Source organism: Epinephelus fuscoguttatus, linkage group LG16 (genome assembly GCF_011397635.1).
Source record: "Epinephelus fuscoguttatus linkage group LG16, E.fuscoguttatus.final_Chr_v1".
NCBI lineage: Eukaryota > Metazoa > Chordata > Actinopteri > Perciformes > Serranidae > Epinephelus > Epinephelus fuscoguttatus.
Window position 1 is genome coordinate 10,495,434 of NC_064767.1, and position 18,955 is coordinate 10,514,388.

An 18,955-nucleotide genomic window follows, 5' to 3' on the forward strand; every position below is an offset into this window, starting at 1 on the left:
TTTACTAAACTTCCACAAGCGTTTTTTGTGCTTTGCACGTCCGTGCGTAAAAGGAGAGCTGGTGCTGCATGTGCGCCATCTCCAAGCGCCTGTGCCCCGGACAGTTACCAGGCCTCCCTAAAGAGGGCAGTCAAGCATGGGCTTTCTGCTCTGTCTCCACAGCTCCCAGCGGCCACAGGCTCAGGAATTCACATTTCACAGCCTCGGATTTTCCAGCCATGGTGGAGAGGCGAAGCAATTAAAACGTCGCCTGGGTTTTTTAAGAGCGTGTCTTTTTTTCGCCCCGTTCTTCTTCTTCTTCTTCTTTAGTGTAAATAGCATTCACTTCGGCAAAGGCAGTAAAAACACAATAGTTGCGCGGAGGAAAGATAGAGAGGGGGCATAGAGGAGTATTGATTTACACGCGCATATTGTTATGGATAAAACAGACTCTCTCTTGTTCGGGCTGGAAAAAAAAAAAAAACCAAGACACTGACTTTGGGATTCAGGGCTGCTCTCCGAAATGTATCAATTAGACAAAACTCGCTCGGCTCCTCTCGTCTCTTCTCCTCTGTCGGCTCTGCCTCTGCCTCCTGAAGTGCAGTGTTTCCCGGAGACAGCGTCGGCTGCAGAGCGCTGGGCTTCAAGCGGAGCCCTTTGACTGCGGGCAACAAGGCGTGAGGGAGAACTAATCTCCCCATTTACATGTTTGTAGCAATTTTACCTAAATGAATTTTAATGCTAAATGAAGGATAATTCGCTTTCTCGCTGAGACCCTCTCTCCTCGCTTCCCTTCTCCATGTGTGAGAAAATTACAGCAGAACGCATGCATTAGCTGCACATTATCCACAGCAATGGGAGGAAGGTTGACTTAAGTGCATGTTTCTTTAAGTATAAATGGACCGCTGCTTTTTTTTCCCTCAATGGACATGAAAACATGTTTGTGCCTAGTTCACTTGCAGGGTTTTTCCTTAAATTATTTGTCATATATGTTCTTATATGTCATATCTGCGTGTAGGAATATAATGTGACTAGTTATGAGTTCTGTTATTTGAACAAAAAGTATTTATTTACAACACAGATGTACATATATACCCTTCAAAGTAAAAGCATAAGAAACATGACTTGTCTTCAAAGGAATCTTAAAGATGTGCGTAATACATGTTTGAAGCAATGGATAATGGATGCATTGATAACCCACACAAGCACTTATGCACACACACACACACACACACACATGTTCGTCCTCACATATGTACCGCCACACACACACACACACACACAGTGACTTTTACATTCTCTCCTGTCTGCTGATCAGCATTACATCATTGGGTTAAATCAAAATGAATTGACTGTGGTATAAATGGTGTTTTCCCATAGCTTCTGCCTCTCCCTGTTATCAGGCTGCATCAAACATTGAGGGGGGGGAGAGAATCCATTGGCTAGGCAAGTGCACGGCCTTGTGACATAAAACACATCAATAGGACACTGGAATAGACGTTCAGAGGCCCTCAATCACAGACACACATGGAGCAAAACAGGAAACAGCATGTTTGCGGGACACACACTTGTAGTTTCCCACCCGCCGTGACTTTTTTAGATTGTTTGTGGGAATTAGCAGAGGTTCTGCAGCATGTTTGTTAGCCTGTCATGATGTTAGCCCCAACATAACGTATCTGTCCTCATGTGAACAGAGTGTAAAATGGATAAAATGATGAATTGGACAATGGCATTTGTATGTCCAAAACTGTTAGCTTCTCAGAAACTGTGTTTAGCTCTGTGTCGTTGTGTTTGGAGTAGATCCAATGAGTTAAGAGTTTCACGACCCCCAAATGTGCAGAGAATTATTTATACCAATAAGAGCTTTTCATGTAGAGGAGCATATAGTCAGCTGTTATGAAAATGTTTTCTAAAAATCCAAATTAGAGTGTACAGGATGTAGATACAGCAACAGTAACACAAGTTAGTTGCTCCCTCCGTGTACGTGGATGGGCTGTGTGCACTGTATGTTTAAAAAAAGAAAGGCCTTTGAGAAATGACAAACTGATCGAATTGTCCATTTATTCACTTTTTTTTTCTTTTAAAAATGCATTGTGATTCAATGGAGGGAGGAAGGGGGCAGGAGGTCAAATTTGATGGAGAGACGGCACACACATAGTGTGGAAAGAAATCAGAAAAAAAGAGAAAAAAGTTCACATCCTTTTTTTAAAAAATCTATTAGAAACAACATAATATGCAGAACAATACAATAGCATTTACAATACTTAAATTCCCAGTTCTTGTGAGAGTCCAGCGTAATTTTACAACAGTATACAGTATATTTTCTTTCTCCACTTGCTTCCCAAGCTAGGGGTTGATATAGTTATACTTTTAATTTCTTTTCTCTTGCTTTCCCTCCTTCCATGTTTCAATCCACTATATTTTTTAAAGGGCACCTCTTTTGCTTTGTTAGTGTCCTGTCAGATACAGACATTGGCTTCTCCTTGGTCCAATTCCATCGTCCCAAAGAGTGGAGTGCTCTTCACAGGAAGTCTCTTGTTTGCCAAAGAGTCTAGAATATATCACCAGGTGCTGCATTCACCGAAGGTACAGTCAAAGGACACAGTGTGTCTCTCTCGTGTGTCGTCTATGCTCGCAATCGCAATCACAATCACTTGTAATGGAGGAATCCATGAGAACCTAGTGGGCAGTGGCAAGGGGGCGAAGTCTAGTGTCCACCAGAGAGGAAGCAGGGGTCTGTCGGGACAGGGAGGGGTCATCTGGGTAGGACATAGTTTGATCTTCTGTGCATCACCGTTGCTGAATACATAGATAAGGGTTGTAGGCAGTCATGGAGGATTTCCATGTTGCAGATATCAGCCAAATAAAATGTCGTGGGGTCTTGGAGGTGGACAGAAGGGTTGCTGTTGGTTGTCTTCGTCAGGAATTCAAGGAGTCCCGTTCCCATGCTCCGTAGGCTTCTGTGAGACAGGTGATCCCCTGGATTGCCCTGCAGTTCTGAGGAAAGAGAAGATCAAAATGGTTAATCAATGGTCAGGCTTGCATCACGTAAATGAGAGTTTGCCTTTGGCCAACAGACTTTAGAGTCTGCGATGGCTGATCAGAGAGAGCATTCATTTTAAAGTTTCTACCCAGACAGTATCACTGACCGCGTTTACATACTCCAAATATTCTTATTCCAAAAGGGTAATATTCCTACTAAACTAAATGAACATTCCACTAATATTCCTGTTTACTTGCAGCCATGCATACTCCAATTAACGTGCCCTAACATACTGTATCTCATTTTTCTTTACAGTTTAGTTTAAAGCTTTCAAGCAGTGGCGGAATTGTTGGACCGTGTGAACACAGCCTCCTTCTTCAATTCCTTCAGTCACCTTCTTCAACAGGTAAGTGTTGCCGTATCTGCACAAATCCAAAAGCCTGGTGACATCCAAGTCTTTCATAATATTTAAAAGTAGGGTTCTCCTTCCAACTGGGAATATGGGCTTTTATTTTGGGCATGCATCTCTACCCAACAGGTCCAGCCACGGAGTCCAGATTTCTCCTTAGTCACTAGTTCAAGGTCCACAGAGTTGAATCAGTTCAGCATCATACTTGTGTTTGTCCATGTCATTGAGCTAGTCTGTTAAGTAGCTGCCTGCCCGCTTAGCCTGACGTGCACCTCCCCAGAAATGTAACTACACTTTGTAGCGACGCAGACCTCCTGTATATTTTTGTAAGCTGAAGCATTTTAGGTCTTGTGTGTGATTTATCTTGGCTTCATGTGAGCAGAGGAAGTCTCCGCTTGTCGCTAGGCTAATTTATACAATGTAAAATGCCATAGGCTTGTACTAATAACGTTAGCAGGTTGTATTTGTGGGAAAATGTGTCCAGATAAACACAAGTGTTTGTCTGTGAATGCTACGAGTTATAGTGAAGCTGATTTGTGTTCTTGTGTTTGATATTGTCGCTATTAAGTCATGTTTAAAGTGTGAGTAGAATCAACTGAACTTCACAGCACTTCACAGAAACCTGCACCGCTGACTAGTGTTTTGGAGGTGTAACTGCAGAGTGACTTAGACACACCACCACACAAGTGTAAATGCTCACAACGGCATCTGCGTCATGTGTACGCTACGGCTTAGGGTCTGCCGCACAACTATAAATCCCGCTTGAACATGCAAGACGCCATGTGTCGCAAACTACGGGAAAACTCCCAGTTGAGATGCATATTCCGAATGCTTCCGATGCTTCTAAAGCCTAAATAACAATGACATATCCCACATTTGTCAATCTGAAAAAGCAACATTTGGAGTAAGGTCTATTTCAGAATACCTAAAGGGAGTATGCTATTTATGTGACCTGTATCAAATTCAGAAAACTGTTTGGATATTAGAAATTGCACCTTATTCTGAATGTAGCATTTTCCGATTAAGACGTAGGATATGCCGGTCTTATTCTGTTTTTAGGAGCATTCCTTTAAGATGTATACAGGGCACTGGGAATATGCGTCTCAGTCAGGGTTTTCATCACAGTTTGCTACACATGACCTCTTACCTGTTTACATCCAGCTCTGTGAGTTCTGATTATGCATCCATGGTTGTAGCCTATACCAACCACCTCACCAACAGTTTGAAAGGCTGGGGTAACAATACACGCCCAAAAGAAAAGCACACAATTCTGGTCGGAAGGAGAAAAACACCTACTTTTAATCATTATAAAAAAGACTTGGATATCAACAGGGTTTTGGATATTCATACACATCATAGCCGCAGGATGTATGCATAGAAATAGCATGAAACATGATGTACTGTAGCTGCCTCTGAAGAACAAGTCAGAGCTGTTGCTTTTTATGAATAATTCCAAACTTCCCACAGACGTATTTCACCATAAATAACAACAATCACCTTTTTTGTAGTAGTCAAATTATCACGGCAAAAAACTTCAATGTATGTCCTGTAATGTGCAGCTTACAGGACTATTGTATGTTTTGGAATAAGGGCATAAACCAGAATAACTTGTGTACATAAACACAGTCAGTTTTGTCCTCTATGGCAGTGGTTTCCAACTGGTCCATTCACAGGGTCCAGATTTCTCCTCAGTCATTAGTTCAAAGTCCACACAGTTTAGTATATCAAATGTCAAACTTGTGTTTGGCCATGTCGTCGAGCTAGTTTGCTGTCTCTGTCAAGTAGCTGTCTGTTATTCACTCACTCTACAGCAATAAACAGCACTTCATAATTAGGGATGCGCGCGATTAGACGTTTCAACTATTAAACATCCGCCCCCTTGCTAGTAGACACCAGAAATATTAGTCGGTTAAACCAATTAGTGTTCGTGTACGAGGCTGCTTAGCTGTCATGCAGCCTCCCGCCACTAATGGGGGCTACAGAGCCGTCAGACAGCAGCCCCCCTCCCCACGGTAATGCTTGAGTAGTTTCAAAACAGCACAGTGGGAAATAGGAGAGACCACATTCAACCCCAGCATTTGGATGTTAACCTGCATGGAATGACGACTGCTGCTGCTAGCGGTGCTAGCCACACATAGCCCAAATTGACATTGTTTACCCAGAGACGCTGTGATCCCGCCAGGTCTGAGAAGATAACGCAAGACCTCGCAAGATATGCTTCCACTTAACTTTGTTGAAGGTAAAAGCTTCAGGAAGTTAATGCAATATGTTGAGCCTGAAAGTTCATGTTCACATTCATACCACACAGCACAAAGTGTCTCGTACTTCAGTGGCATTTAAAATCTGCCATGGTTGTTGAAGATTGTGATAAAGGGCTCTTAATGCACACAATATTTTTTGGGACAGTGTTTTAAATGCTTAACAAAAAATTGTGTAATTAAAATTTTCGTTAAGATTTTAATTAAGACTAGTCTAAAAAAAGGAAAACATTCAGAAAAGAGTCAAAATTTAGCACACTTTATTGTTAAGTATTTGAAACATTGTCCCAAAAAAAATTGTGTGCATTAAACATGTCTGATTTTAAATGCTGCTGAAGTACGAGACACTTTGCGTTGTATGAATGTGAACATGACGGCAACTCAGTCAAAAGTTAGCCTCTAAAATAACATCTAAAATGAATAAGTTGCCTCTCAAATGTGGGGCATATTGAACCTTGCAGATTATCCCCCACTAGTGGCGGGCCGCTGCGTGACAGTTAAGCGTGAATTAATAAAACAGGAATTGGTTTAGCCAAATAGCGTGGAAGCAGACATTTAATCGTTTAGCTGACTAATATTTCTGGTGCCAACTAGGGAGGTGGTGGATGTTGAATTGCACGCATCCCTATTCATAATAAAAGCTCTGTGACAGAAATTCAAAATAGTTGACACTTTTGCGAGTCACTTGAGGTCCGTTCAGAATGGACCTGTGACCCACTTTTGGACTGCTTCACATCAGTTGGAACCACTGGTTGAAACCCATTTAAAGTCAGCTGATAATTGCTGATGTTTTGGAGTTGACGAGCGTTCTCTTAGTGATATGTACATTTGCTTAATGTATTAAGTTGAACAAATTAAAAACTCCGGTGCAAAGTAATGCAAATGTTATTAAGCTCTGAGCAAGTCGGCATGTTGTCTCCACCGCTGAGACAATGAGCATTTAACTGCAAAAGAAAACTGTTGAATGAGTTAGGTGTCATTAATCATTCATTAAATACGACAATAGATCACACCAGACTTCTGAAAGCAGACTCTCGTGTTACACTTTCAGGCCGATAGCACATGAACATGGCAGGACCTGCTGATAAGACCCTGCAGGAGCGGTATAGTATGTGGCAACTGCTGCAAACCCAACAAAGTGCTAATCTGGGTCAGAATACAGACCCGAGCCTGCCCTTCACTAAGACTGTGTGGATGTATGAGAGAGGGAGAGAGAGCATTGGAGGGTTTAGTGAGTTAATCCTACACCCTCAGTAATGCTACTTTAACAGTAGGAGAGGACTTAGAGACCAAACACACATGATCGACTTGAAGTGATACCGAGGCCCTGCGCTTAACATTTCCTGGATAATCTGTTTAACTGGACAACAAGGAAACTTAAAATTAGCCTTTGATTTATCATTTGATTGATTACAGTCAGCGTCTGACTGCACAAGTTGAACTACTTCAGGTTAGTATTAATGTGAAATACAATTCAATGTTGTTTTAAAGCTTTAATCACAAAATCTTAACATCACGTTACGTATCAACTGAAACCCCTTGAACTGATGTAGCCTGCCATTTGCCCTCAAACCACCTCATACAATGAAATATGAAGTAAAGAAATCCATCTTCACCCTCTTCCCTCCCTACATTCCTCTCTTTACAGCCAACAATAGCTGCCATCCATCTCCGCTGGTGGGAAGTCACCGCTGACGAACCACAGCCATTGTTGTCAAAACCAAAGAGGAGAAGTGAGGCTCGCGGCCGCCCGTCACCTGAGAGCGCCCGGGGCCCGTCCACGCGTTTGCCACACACACAAGAGGGCCACTACAGTTGACACAAAGGCAGGCGGGGAAAAGGACAATGAGGTGCAGCGGGAGGACAACAGAGGAGTGAACGTAAGGGCCCTCATTTGTTATTTCCCTCATCCATCAGTTTTCACCTGGGTTACTGAGGAGAATAGGTGCGGCTTGCGGAAGAGAAGGGTGAGCTATTATGTGAACTGTGCAGGTTTCAATTAGCTTCCTTTCAATGAGTGAGGTGGTAATGGTTACATATCTTTCTGCGCCTAATGGCATCAAACCCGTGACCTTTATATTGTGGAACATAACCTGTGGCAGGACATGCTGAGCCATTAGCGATGCTGGCTTTAAAGGAATACTTCACCCACAAAAGGACCATTTATATCTCAATTACTCACCGTGTGTTACCTTAAATTTTTTAGGAAAACGTTCTCTCTTTAATGCATTCCTCCACTGTGAACGGAGAATTAAAAAAAAGGCGAACATTCTTCATGAATTGAAGTAATCAGGGTCCGCATTTAACAACAGTACCGACACGGTAATCGGTGAACAGCCGAGCGGCCGTGGTGGAAACAAAGTGAAGATTACTCAAAAATGCCTCAAGTTGACAGCAGCTACACTCGTTACTATAAGTGACATTAAACCTTAGCGAGTAAGAAGCCAATAATTTATCAATACATGTAGACAGTGATATTCAATATGCTCCGTCCACAGTCTCTCATCCACCGACACTAACGTTATGTCTTACACAACGACAGCACGCTTGTTCGGCTGATAGCACATTGTTACTAATAAGCTCAAATGACAGCTGTCTGTATGTAGACTAACTTAGTTTGACACTTATCTTAAAATACTTTTAAACTTAGCTGCTGGCTGAGACAAACAGCCCCAACTCTCTACACCAGCACTAATGTTACCTGCACACAGTGAATCACAGGACAGAAGGACTGACTGATAAATACTAGACTTCTCTCAGTATTGTGATGTCAGGAATATTATTTACACAGTGACTCTGCTGTTGTAAAAATTACGGTTGCTGCTCTAGAAACATCAATTTGTTTTATTTAAAATATTCAGTGATCCTGTTCTGAATGTATTCATTTAGAATTAATATTTTTCTAAAAAGCAATTATTTAGAAATGAAAAAGAACCGATAAGAGTACCGATAAAAGTAGTAGTAGTATCGATAAAATCTTAACAATACCCAACCCTACTGAGCATACAACAGTTTGTGACAGAAATGGATGTTTTGATACAGTTTTGCTGTTGTTAAATGCCGACCATGATTGCTTCAACTCATGAATGAAAGTTAAACATTTTTGGATTCTCTGTTCACCATGGTAGTATGCAAGAAAAACAAAGTTTTCCTCCCAAATTTTGAGTAACACACAATGAGTAATTGATATACAAATGTTCAATTTGTGTGTGGAGTGTTCCTTTAATGCATCTCAGACCAGATTCATGCTTAAAGCAGCGATCCATTACAACTGAATAAGTTGTATGGAAATGTAAATTTCTGAAAATTATTATGTTGTATGTTTCCTGCAGTTACAGAAAGAAAACTTCAGCAGCAAACCCACAGAGCACAAGTCACTCTTTGATTAACACATGACTAAACACCACAGCTATGACCATTTACTACAAAAAAGTTAAATCAGAACAATCACGAATCTGCTGGATTGCTACTTGAAGTTGCTGCTTGCATATGTGCCCCTGGTTAACGAGAGCATCCTGATGACTGGTGTAAATCCATGTCAAGTTTCTAATAAACGCTATGCGTGCTTGAAAGAGCACACATTGCTAATAAGGTTTTTCACTTAATAAGCCAATCAATACATTGAGCTGGATGCCTCCTTTCTTAGACTCCGAGGGGGATTCCAGAGGGGCCAAATCAACAGGGACACACATTCACATGGACAATACGAGGGGCACAAAATCCCCATCGGGACCTGTTTTTTCCCCAATGTTCGTTAATAGTAAAAGTTCATCCACCAGAAAGAGAAGTAGAGGGTGGGGGGGTGGAGGAGGGATCTTGACCCCCCAGCAGAAGGTTAACAAATTTGTGCTTAATGATTGGAGCAATGAATCCTGGGACAAAGGGTCTCCAGCCGAGACTGGCAGCAAAGGGGTTACAGGCAGCGCTCACTCAAGCGTTCTGCCCGACATTTTGGGAAAAGCTGAGAGCGGGGAGGGCCAGAAAAAATTCCATACGCTCTGCGCCATAATTAATTCTTCCACCCTGTGATAACTATTGTCCTGAAACTGAAAATTACAGTTTTCAGGGGCCACCCCCGGCTAATTTCGTGGAAAAGGGAAAGCAGGGGAGAGGAAGAAGGGAAAGGGGGTAAGGGTCATCCGAGAGTCATTCTCGTCGCTATCAAAGGCTCAGCTCGCTTCTGCTTCACTTGCTGGGCTTCATCTCGGCTGACAGGTGTATTGTTTCGCAAGGGGATATAAGCTCTGTAATCATCATTGGGTGGAAAGCATAATGCTCTTCACTAAGCAGGACTAATTGGCTTTAGTTTTAACTAATGTTTCAGTGTGACTGCTAGACACACCTTCTGTATCAAGGCTCAGCACTCCCCAGCACAATAACCGCTCAATTTAGCCCCGCGGTAACAAAACCTCAACTCTGCTAATGAAAATTGCTTATAAAATATAATGAACCTGTGCTCGCGTAATCAAATAAGATAACCGTTCCCCCCCCTCCCGTAATAACCTATTAATTTAATTGGTCATGAAAGAATATAAGACATCACTTACATTTAATTGACCTAGAAAGGAAAGTAGCAATATTTGACGGAGGCAAGCTAGCAGCTAGCAACGGCTAGCTAATGAAGCTGTAAAAAACTGACTAGTGGTGAGGAAGAGTCGACATATTTCTGTCACCATCTCTCTCCCAGCTTCTATCTTTTTCCCTCCCTCCTCCTCTTTCCTTCCTTCCTCCCTCCTTTTACTCCCTCTTCCCCCTCCCTCTTGTCGTTTACGCTTCTCTCGCTCGCCATCTCTTCATCCGCCCCTCCCTCTTTCTGTCTACCCCTCTCTCCCTCTCTGTCTTTTTTCTTCCGCTGTCTACTCGTCCTCTCTGTGCTTTGCCCGTCTCGCAGAGGATTCCTCTGGTGGCCCAATTACGAGATTCAGCAGGCAAATTGAGGCTGTTTAAAGCAAGGTCTGCTGGGAAGGCTAGCAGCTGCTGGAAAGAGGCAGCTTGGACATGGCGAACCAGCCCTCATGTTTACACACTCACACACATAAACACAGACACACACACACACACGACTCATTCTGAAAGCACAGCCTTTCTATTACCATGTCTCCCTGCATTTCAAACCTGAAAGATGCCATTCGATGTGAGATTTTCTGTCTTTGCTTTGGTCGTGGACATTTGTGACAGAAACAAGGGCGGAATATTATCATCGCCGCACGCACGTGCACGCACGCGCATTCTGTGGAGGGTTAATGGTCTCTATTTTTGTAAACTGAATAAGTCAAATCCATTGGTCACACCTCTGGTGATGGCATATTTAATTTGGATCTAGTCAATTAGGCCCAGCTAAGCTCCATACCCTGCTGGCTACCTCCTCCATTTTGCACTAGTTTGTGTCCCCTCCCTGTGCCAGGAGTAATCCTATTACCATACACACACATGCACATACGTACACACACATACACAGTTAGACAGACATGCACGTTTGTACGCGTGCACACACCCACACATGTGCAAATGCATGTATTTCACATATGAATGTTTGTATGTGAGATACATGCACCCACACAGGTATACGAACACAGACACACACACTAAACAATGATTTTTCTCACAACAATTGGACCCGTAGCCACTTTCTACACACTGTGCACTGTGACAACACCAAGCCTGTATACATCCAGAATTATGTGGGAGTCTATTTGGCCCTGGGGCGAGAGGGAGGGAGGGAGAGGGGGGAGGAGAGGAGGTGAGAGAAAGAGAGAGAGGCAGAGAATTAAAGAGAAGAAGAAAAAAGGTGTTTGTGTGAAAGAGATAGGAGGAAAATTGACAGTGAGAAAAACCACAAAGAGGGAGTGAGACAGAGCGAGCATTAGAAAGACAGAGAGAGGAGGGGGGGAGTTGGTGGGGGGGCCTCTAGCTGGTTAGTGTGTGTATTAATGTGGCTCATGCATCAACAGCAACCCAGCAGATTTATGACACTTAAGGGGCGCTCACTTCTCTCCCTCTCCTTGCACCAGCGACGACTGCTTACATTTTTGCCAATCAGTCTGTTGCCATGGCAACGTCCTACCTGCCCCCCCCCCCAACGCCACCCCACCCTCCTACTCCCCTACTCCACCCTATCTCATCCCCACCTCCCCTGTCCCAACCCGTCCCCGCCTTCTTTCCTTCTCATCACTCCTCTCCTCCTCTTTCCTCTCTGCCCCATTCACCTTCTTTCTCCTCCTATCTGTTTGGCACACACACACACACACACACACAAAGAATATGTTTCATAAAAATATACTTTTAACATTACACAATTGTTTGATTTTCAGTCACTCAAACATTCAAAATGTGTTCGCGTCATTGATTACCATCAAGTACTGTTATTTGTGTATCGTATGCACCCACACGTGTTCAAACTATGTAGTTTTATCTCTCCCCTCTGCCTTTCTTCCTCACTTTGCCTTGTTTTTTATCCTGACAACCTTCTCTTCTTTCCTCTCCTCCCTGATATGAAGGATGTTTCGTCCTGTAGCTATTGGATATGTGAGACAGCGAAACAGCTACACACACACTCACACACACATTACATACACAAAGAATTACAAGGTTGTGATCAAAGGCTCTTATCACTAGACCGAGGGTGGAACAGTTACAGAGAGACTAACAGAGAAAAATCCGCCTGGGAAAAACTATTCAAACACAAAAAAGTACAGAAGTATTCCCAATATCAGTGTGGACTGTAGCCGTTTGCAAAAACAAGAACTTGTGCTAATTAAAACTCCCATAACGTAAATATTTTCATAATTATTTTGCAAAATAGAGATTACATTTTTGAAACACGTTAAATCGCAATCCAAAAACAGATCGGCACCTACTGATCTGCTGTAAATTTGTCCATGAATATTGTTCTGTATATCTAACTCTGAGACCCCCATTCAGAATGTTGTAAACATGCCTCTACTGCACTGAATTCAATAAATCTGTGTCCATGTGTACTTACATCCCCCTTTGTGTTGCGATTGGTCGGACTGGGGCGGGGCTACATGTAGTGCCACTGACCTTCCATGCCCATGTTCATGCCCATTCCACCCATTGGTCCTGAGAAACACACAGGGAGTGAATTAAAACACAAAACCATGGTAAAAGATGTCAAAGCATTTTAAAGTGAAGTCACAGTTTATTTAAAGTGGTAACAGACAACTTTTTGTGGTATTACTGTTGGCGCCGCTGTCACAAAGACAACCGGATCGCCTTCCTCAGAGCCTAGCAACTACCAGCAACACAGGACATACAGCATTTTGTTTTCCCTGGTTACTTCAGTTGTTCGGCTTCTGGGTTGGTAACTGCAAAGACCTTATAGTGATACTCTTTGGTAGCTGGGAAAACAAAAGTGCTACCTCTTTCTGTTTTGGTTGCACAATGGTTTACGCACTTCCTTTCTGCCTTAAATTAAGCTTTCATTTTCCCGGGAGATTGTACCCAGTGGCAGACAGACTTGCAGAGTGAAAGCAAGTCTAAGTGATGATGGTGTCACTATCCTACAGCCGTTACATTTTGCAATCAATGTTTACTTCACAAATATAAGTTAAAGCATGTCTGTTTCCACTTTAAAGATACCACAAATGGTTATGCTTTCTTTAAGTTATTGCGACTGAGTGTAACCAGGAAAATGTTTGCAGACTGAAAGGGAAAACACTGAGGTAAATACCAGAGATGGTTTTTCTGTGAAACTAACTCGACAGACGACATAGCAGAGGAGCGCGATGGCTTAAATCTGGCAGGGCAAGTTGTGGTGAAGGAGAAGGGTGGTGGTGGTGGTGGCCGGGGGGGGTTAAGTAGCCTGACAGTTTATCCAAACCTGCTGACTTTGAGTGGAGGGTGAGATAGGGTTAGAGACTTGAGAGAATCCCAGAAAACAGGGGATAGAGGAGGAGGAGAGGAGCTTAAGGACAAACTCTGGGATTAGACCTGATGGCGTGAGAGAGAGGGACTGAGAGCAAGGGAGTGGGAGTGAGGAAGGAGATGGTTGTGTAATGTGATTGACCACACCTGTTCTGGTTTGTGTGTCGAAGGAGGGGGAGGCAGCAGAGTATACAGTGTGTGTGTGTGTGTGTGTGTGTGTGTGTGTGTGTGTGTCGCTGTGTTTGAGGGTGCACATACTGCCCGGCTTACACTTAAACCACCACACAGCGACCGTATAGCTTCCACTAAGTGCTTGTGTGTGAGAAAAGACATGGAGTGTGCTGGTGGAATAAACCAGCAACATGGCAGATACTGTATGAGACACACAGAGTCGGGGAGCAAAGAGGGCGAGGAAAAGGAGGGCAAAGGCACGAAAATGAGCTGACGACAGCAAAGAAAGACAGGAGGAAGATGAGGGAAGAAAGGGACAGACACGCAGAGAGAAAGCCTTACCAGGTGGTCTGATTCCCATGTGCTGCTGGCCGTCCATGACGAAGCCCCCCATCGGCTGGCCATCTGGATTGTAGGGAGCTCCTTGACTTACTGTGGATGGAGAAGGAGACAGAGGGAGGGAGGGATAGAGGGATTGGAGGGAGGGGACGGAGTGGTCAATTAGTGCTTTTAATTAAGGCTCAGTGGCCGAAGCGGGATCATCTGTTGGCCGGTGCACGCACAGGGAGCCGCCGTTGCGTTTCAGCGTCATTCTGCTCCGTGTCTGTCCAGCCGGCTCTGCACTGTAAGCCCCCGGTAGACTTTTAATGCGTCTAAATGCTCTAATAGGGATCGGACTGAGAGAGTTCAACACACACTACGGTTCACCAAGGTGAGATCTGAACCATCTGGATGACGTGACAACTGTTAACACAACGACTGATGGAAAGCCAATAAAACGTTTTTACAAGACTGAGTTCTGTGTTGATGAAATTATTTTTACTGTACTACTTAACAGTTTTTTCTTAAGGTTGTTATCATCATTTATTATATACACCACGCATTCAACTCTGTATGTTGTGTATCAGCTTGTTTCAGCTCTTCATTTGCTGAGTGAAATATTCAAACCCGAGACTTTTATGGTAACAAAGCATTTATGGTAACAATTCTTTTTCTGACCCAAAGAAGACAATCAAATTTGATACACATTGCGTCCATATTGGATTCTGGCCTTGAATAAAAGACCAAATTTGGATTGTACATCAGCTGAGATAAATAGAGCACGCCCTAAAACAATAAGGGCAAACACAGATATCATAATTGGCCTTGATGATCTATACACTTAAATGCTTTAACCTCAGCTACCACCCTGACATCCCCTTTTGTTTTGTTGTTTTTGTGTTTAGGTCATTGTGTTTGTCACTATATCCTGTAATGTTGTGCTTAAAAACACAATAAACCTTTAACTATGATGTCACGCTAACAACAGTCACTACCAGGTAGACAACTGGCAATTTATTCCTATAGTGAAGTTTTGTCATTATCAGCTGTAACAGTAACATTTAAAGATATGTAATTAAACTCTTTGGTCCAATCTAGCTGATGTTTCTATGCCTGTTTTATTTACTTTGCTGAAGTTATCACTGAAGCTAAGTAATATTCTGCTGTGGACGGGGCCATAGCAAAACATCATAAAAAATCTGTATCAGTCTAAGTGTACACTATATTTGAATATTTAATGTGCTTTAACTTACACGGGAAACAATCAAGGCTGTGGTAGACCAGCAACTCCAGTGTTCTGCTGAGAAAAGTTGCTGTTTTTGTCAATGGAGTCTGGTGAATTTGATATAATAAAGGCTGTGTGACAGCAAGGTGAAGCTGTGAAAATATTAAAAATACAGCGTACACTTAAACTGATACTGATTTATTTTGGTGGGTCTTATTTTAGGTGGCTAAAAATTAAAATTAACCAACTGAGGCAAGTTTGTCTACAAGGGAAACTGTGGTGTCTTTGATCCTGATCTCTTTTTTCCCACATGGGGGTTTCTACCCAGAAGTTATTGTGAATAAACATTGTGATTCAGTCTATAAGTTTAAATCCAAATCATTGTTGCCATATAATGCAAAGGTTAAGAAACCAAACTCTTTCTATTTAGAAAATACTTATCATGACTTGTTATGAAAGAAAAGGACACTTTAGCACTTAACACTGATATGTTTGTGACCTTTAACATAATTGCTGCTTCTATCAATGTCTGATTATACACACGATCAAAAGAGCAAAATGAGTTCCAGGCTGAAGCTGCTGAGCGGCCTCTGAATCTGCTCCTACCCTAAATGCTTTATCTAATAAATACTGCCTATAACTGAGCAGCAACGATAAGTGAAACCTGATAGGGTTCCTATTTTTTTGCTTGCCTCCATTGTTCTGCTCTCATAGAAATCCACTTACCTTCGATTCAGGCTGTTTGGGGGTCAGTCAAGCAAAAGCAAGAACTCGGCCCCACTGAATGCCTTTGAACTTTACTGCGCCCCTAATGCCACCCTGACCTCTGACCCCTATTACAGGTAATAAAGTTTACGGCAGTCCAAACCAAGCCATGCACCAGGGGGACCGCTCACTCCCCTCGCTCCCTGAAACAGCCGCAAATAGGGTTGAGGGGGGGAGTTTAAAGGAGCGAGAGGGGGCGGGGGGGTAAAAACAGGTCTGGAGCCAAAAAGCCAAACAACGGTCACCCAAAAAAAGAAACGGGTGTAGGGTGTAGTTCTCTTTATGTTTTGGTTTGAGCCAGGGAGGAAGGGCTGGCTGGCCAAAGGGGGGAGGAAGGGTTAAGAGCAAACTTTACTGAGAACACAGCTAGTTTTGTTTACAGGCTAAGGAAATAAATCCACTCGTCGTTAACTCATTTTCAGCCAAATTATTATATTTTATCATTAATAAAGAGTTTCTCACCCCAAAGGACACGTCAAAGTTGATTAATGGGTGCTGTTAATGTTGTAATGTTTTGGTTCTTAATTTTAGTGGTCAGTCACGACACTGAAGGGGGAAGCCCCTGGAGGTTTTGGACATTCCAGGATGGGGGGCATCAGTCCTGTATTTACCAGCTGAGAGGCCTCTGGGTGCATGGAGTGTGGACGGCTTTCGCCTGCGTGACTTGAATACAGTAACTATAGGAGACTTGCCTGCACGGTTTGACTGGTCAATCATGGGCTGGACTATTCTCCTCCTGGCGTTAATGAACCTGAGGAACAGAAGGAGGGAGGAGGAAGGAAAAGGGAGAAAGAAACAGAAACACAGTCAGAGTATTTCTCAAAACAAGATCAGGCAAAAATTGCTGACTAAGACCTTGAAAATCTTGGCACACAGCATGAAAACAAAAACATTGCCAAACCAGTCTCTTTCTCGTTGCTAACCATAACAGTGATATGGAGAAATGATTCTCCCCTAAGCAACCCTGAGCCCCCACTAATGCCCCAAATAGAGTCACAGCAAAAGTCACATCTTAACAGCCTTACAAACCGACGCAGTTGTCTTTCAAAATGCAGAAGTCCACGACTTGTATAAACTTGCACAGCCTCAGCCTATACACATCGGCCTGAACACTGGGGTCTTTGTGGGGCGAGGCTTAACCGGGATTTTTTCCCTGCCTGTTTGAAACATGTCGACCCATCTCGCTTTGTTGGGGACGTTCCACCTCACAACGAGCTGAGATTGCTGACTGTTTAACACACTTGGTTTTGAGCGGCGGCGGTGTGGGAAGTGTTGCTGACAGAAACATGTCACGTTGCCACTGGTGAGAGGCATTGTTTTGGGTGATACCCTGTTAAGACAGGTGACCATGTGTTACTTTGTGACAGCAGGAGCTTTTTTTAGTCACCGTGTGTGCGTGTGTGTTTTCACAGGAGCAGGATTTGGTACACACAGGCTTGGACAAACCCCTTTACCCCGTGACCTCCAATAAAAGCACACGGTCGGACCATTTATTGTGCACACACACACACAGCGTTACTCATATTTAAATCTCACTCATTCTCAACTGCACACACACTCACTCTTAATCTCTCTCCCACTCCTCTGTCCATTCACACAGATTCACGCCCACACACACACACACACACACACACACACACACATAGGCAGCGTTCTGGTCTTGCTCAGCCTAACCCCTTGTGAAATGACCCTTTGACCTGTAATGACCCCAAGGAGAGAGGGCTCTTGGGGCTTCTGACTTGATTTATGTGTTCCTGCTGTTGCCCCACCGGACACTTCTATTTCATCTCTAAAAGGTGGAGCATTAGCCGAACTTTAGCGAAACAATAGTTGTGCAACACTTCTGAAGCTGGAAAAAAAAAAGGAGCATTTAAGAGGTCCAAAGAAAGGGAAAGGAGGAGGAGCAGAAACAAAAGGACACTAGCTGGTGCATCTGTTTGACCTCTAATAAGTGAATGGCTTTATATCTCTTTAATATTCCTTCTCTAACTGCTTTATGGGGCTCCACCCTTTTTGTCTGCCCGCTATCTATCCTGTATCACCTTCTACAGACAGAGCTGCGGGGTAATAAGGAGACACAGTGTCAGAGACAGATAGCGACAGAAAGGGAGAGTGATTTGCAGCCTAATTGTTCCCCTGCATTGTTTTTGTATAATTGCTCCGTTACATCTTGTAAGCTGCTTTAGAAAAATTGTTAATATTTGACAGGGGTGCGGGAGGAGCTTTCTGTGAGGTGAAATGATCTCAGAAAAAAACAAAAAGCGACGGGGATCTTATCAACTTTTGAGCTCCATGCTTTGGCAGTTTTGTTGTCTATTGGTTACAATATGTGGAGGTGGAATCTGAGGGGAGAGACGGACAGAAAAAGCCAGGGAGGAATGCAAGAATGCACTGACATGGCAGAGCACCATCAAATGAGGGAACGTCTGGAGTTTTATCACCAACACCCCCTCCCTCCCTTCCTCCCTCGCTACCCTGTTTTGCTGGGGGAGATATGGAAGGAGGAGCGAGGGAGAGAGGGCAAGGAGGGTTGAGGAGGCCTGAGCATTCCTTCAACTCTCCTCTCCTCTCCTCTCTAGGCCCTTTATAGAAGGACGAGGTCATCTCGAGGCCAACGCTGGCTAACTGTTGACCTCTCCTTCTCTTCACCTCCTTCCTCTTGTCCCTCATTGCCATCTCCTCTCCCTCTGTTCTGTACTTCCACCCTCGCACTTCTTTTCCATTCTTCCTTATTTCTCTCCTGCATAACGTGGCTCCCTCTACCTCCCTCAAAAATTCACTGATGCAACAAAGGAGGCTGTTTTGGCAATAGGTGTGCACTTGTTAGGAAGTCAGGCATTTGTTCCTGGTACAATGGGACCCAGGGAGGAATGTAATAGACTTGGAACTTGATGTGACCTCCCGGAAATATGGCACCAGTGCTTATTTACTCTGAGGATTAAAGAGACTATGTATCAATG

At 43.4% G+C, this 18,955-nt stretch overlaps 1 protein-coding gene across 1 annotated transcript in view; it reads right to left on the minus strand.

Annotated features, from left to right (window-relative positions):
- Nucleotides 1–1,021: 1,021 nt before the first annotated feature.
- meis1b (Meis homeobox 1 b) overlaps nt 1,022–18,955 on the minus strand; it is a 91,599-nt gene continuing 73,665 nt past the window's right edge. The window contains exons 10-13 of the mRNA XM_049599984.1: nt 16,688–16,746; nt 14,027–14,116; nt 12,612–12,709; nt 1,022–2,976 (exon numbers count right to left, since the gene is read on the minus strand). Coding sequence (XP_049455941.1) covers nt 12,651–12,709; nt 14,027–14,116; nt 16,688–16,746 — 208 coding nt within the window. The 3' untranslated portion in view covers nt 1,022–2,976; nt 12,612–12,650. The remainder of the gene's footprint in view (nt 2,977–12,611; nt 12,710–14,026; nt 14,117–16,687; nt 16,747–18,955) is intronic.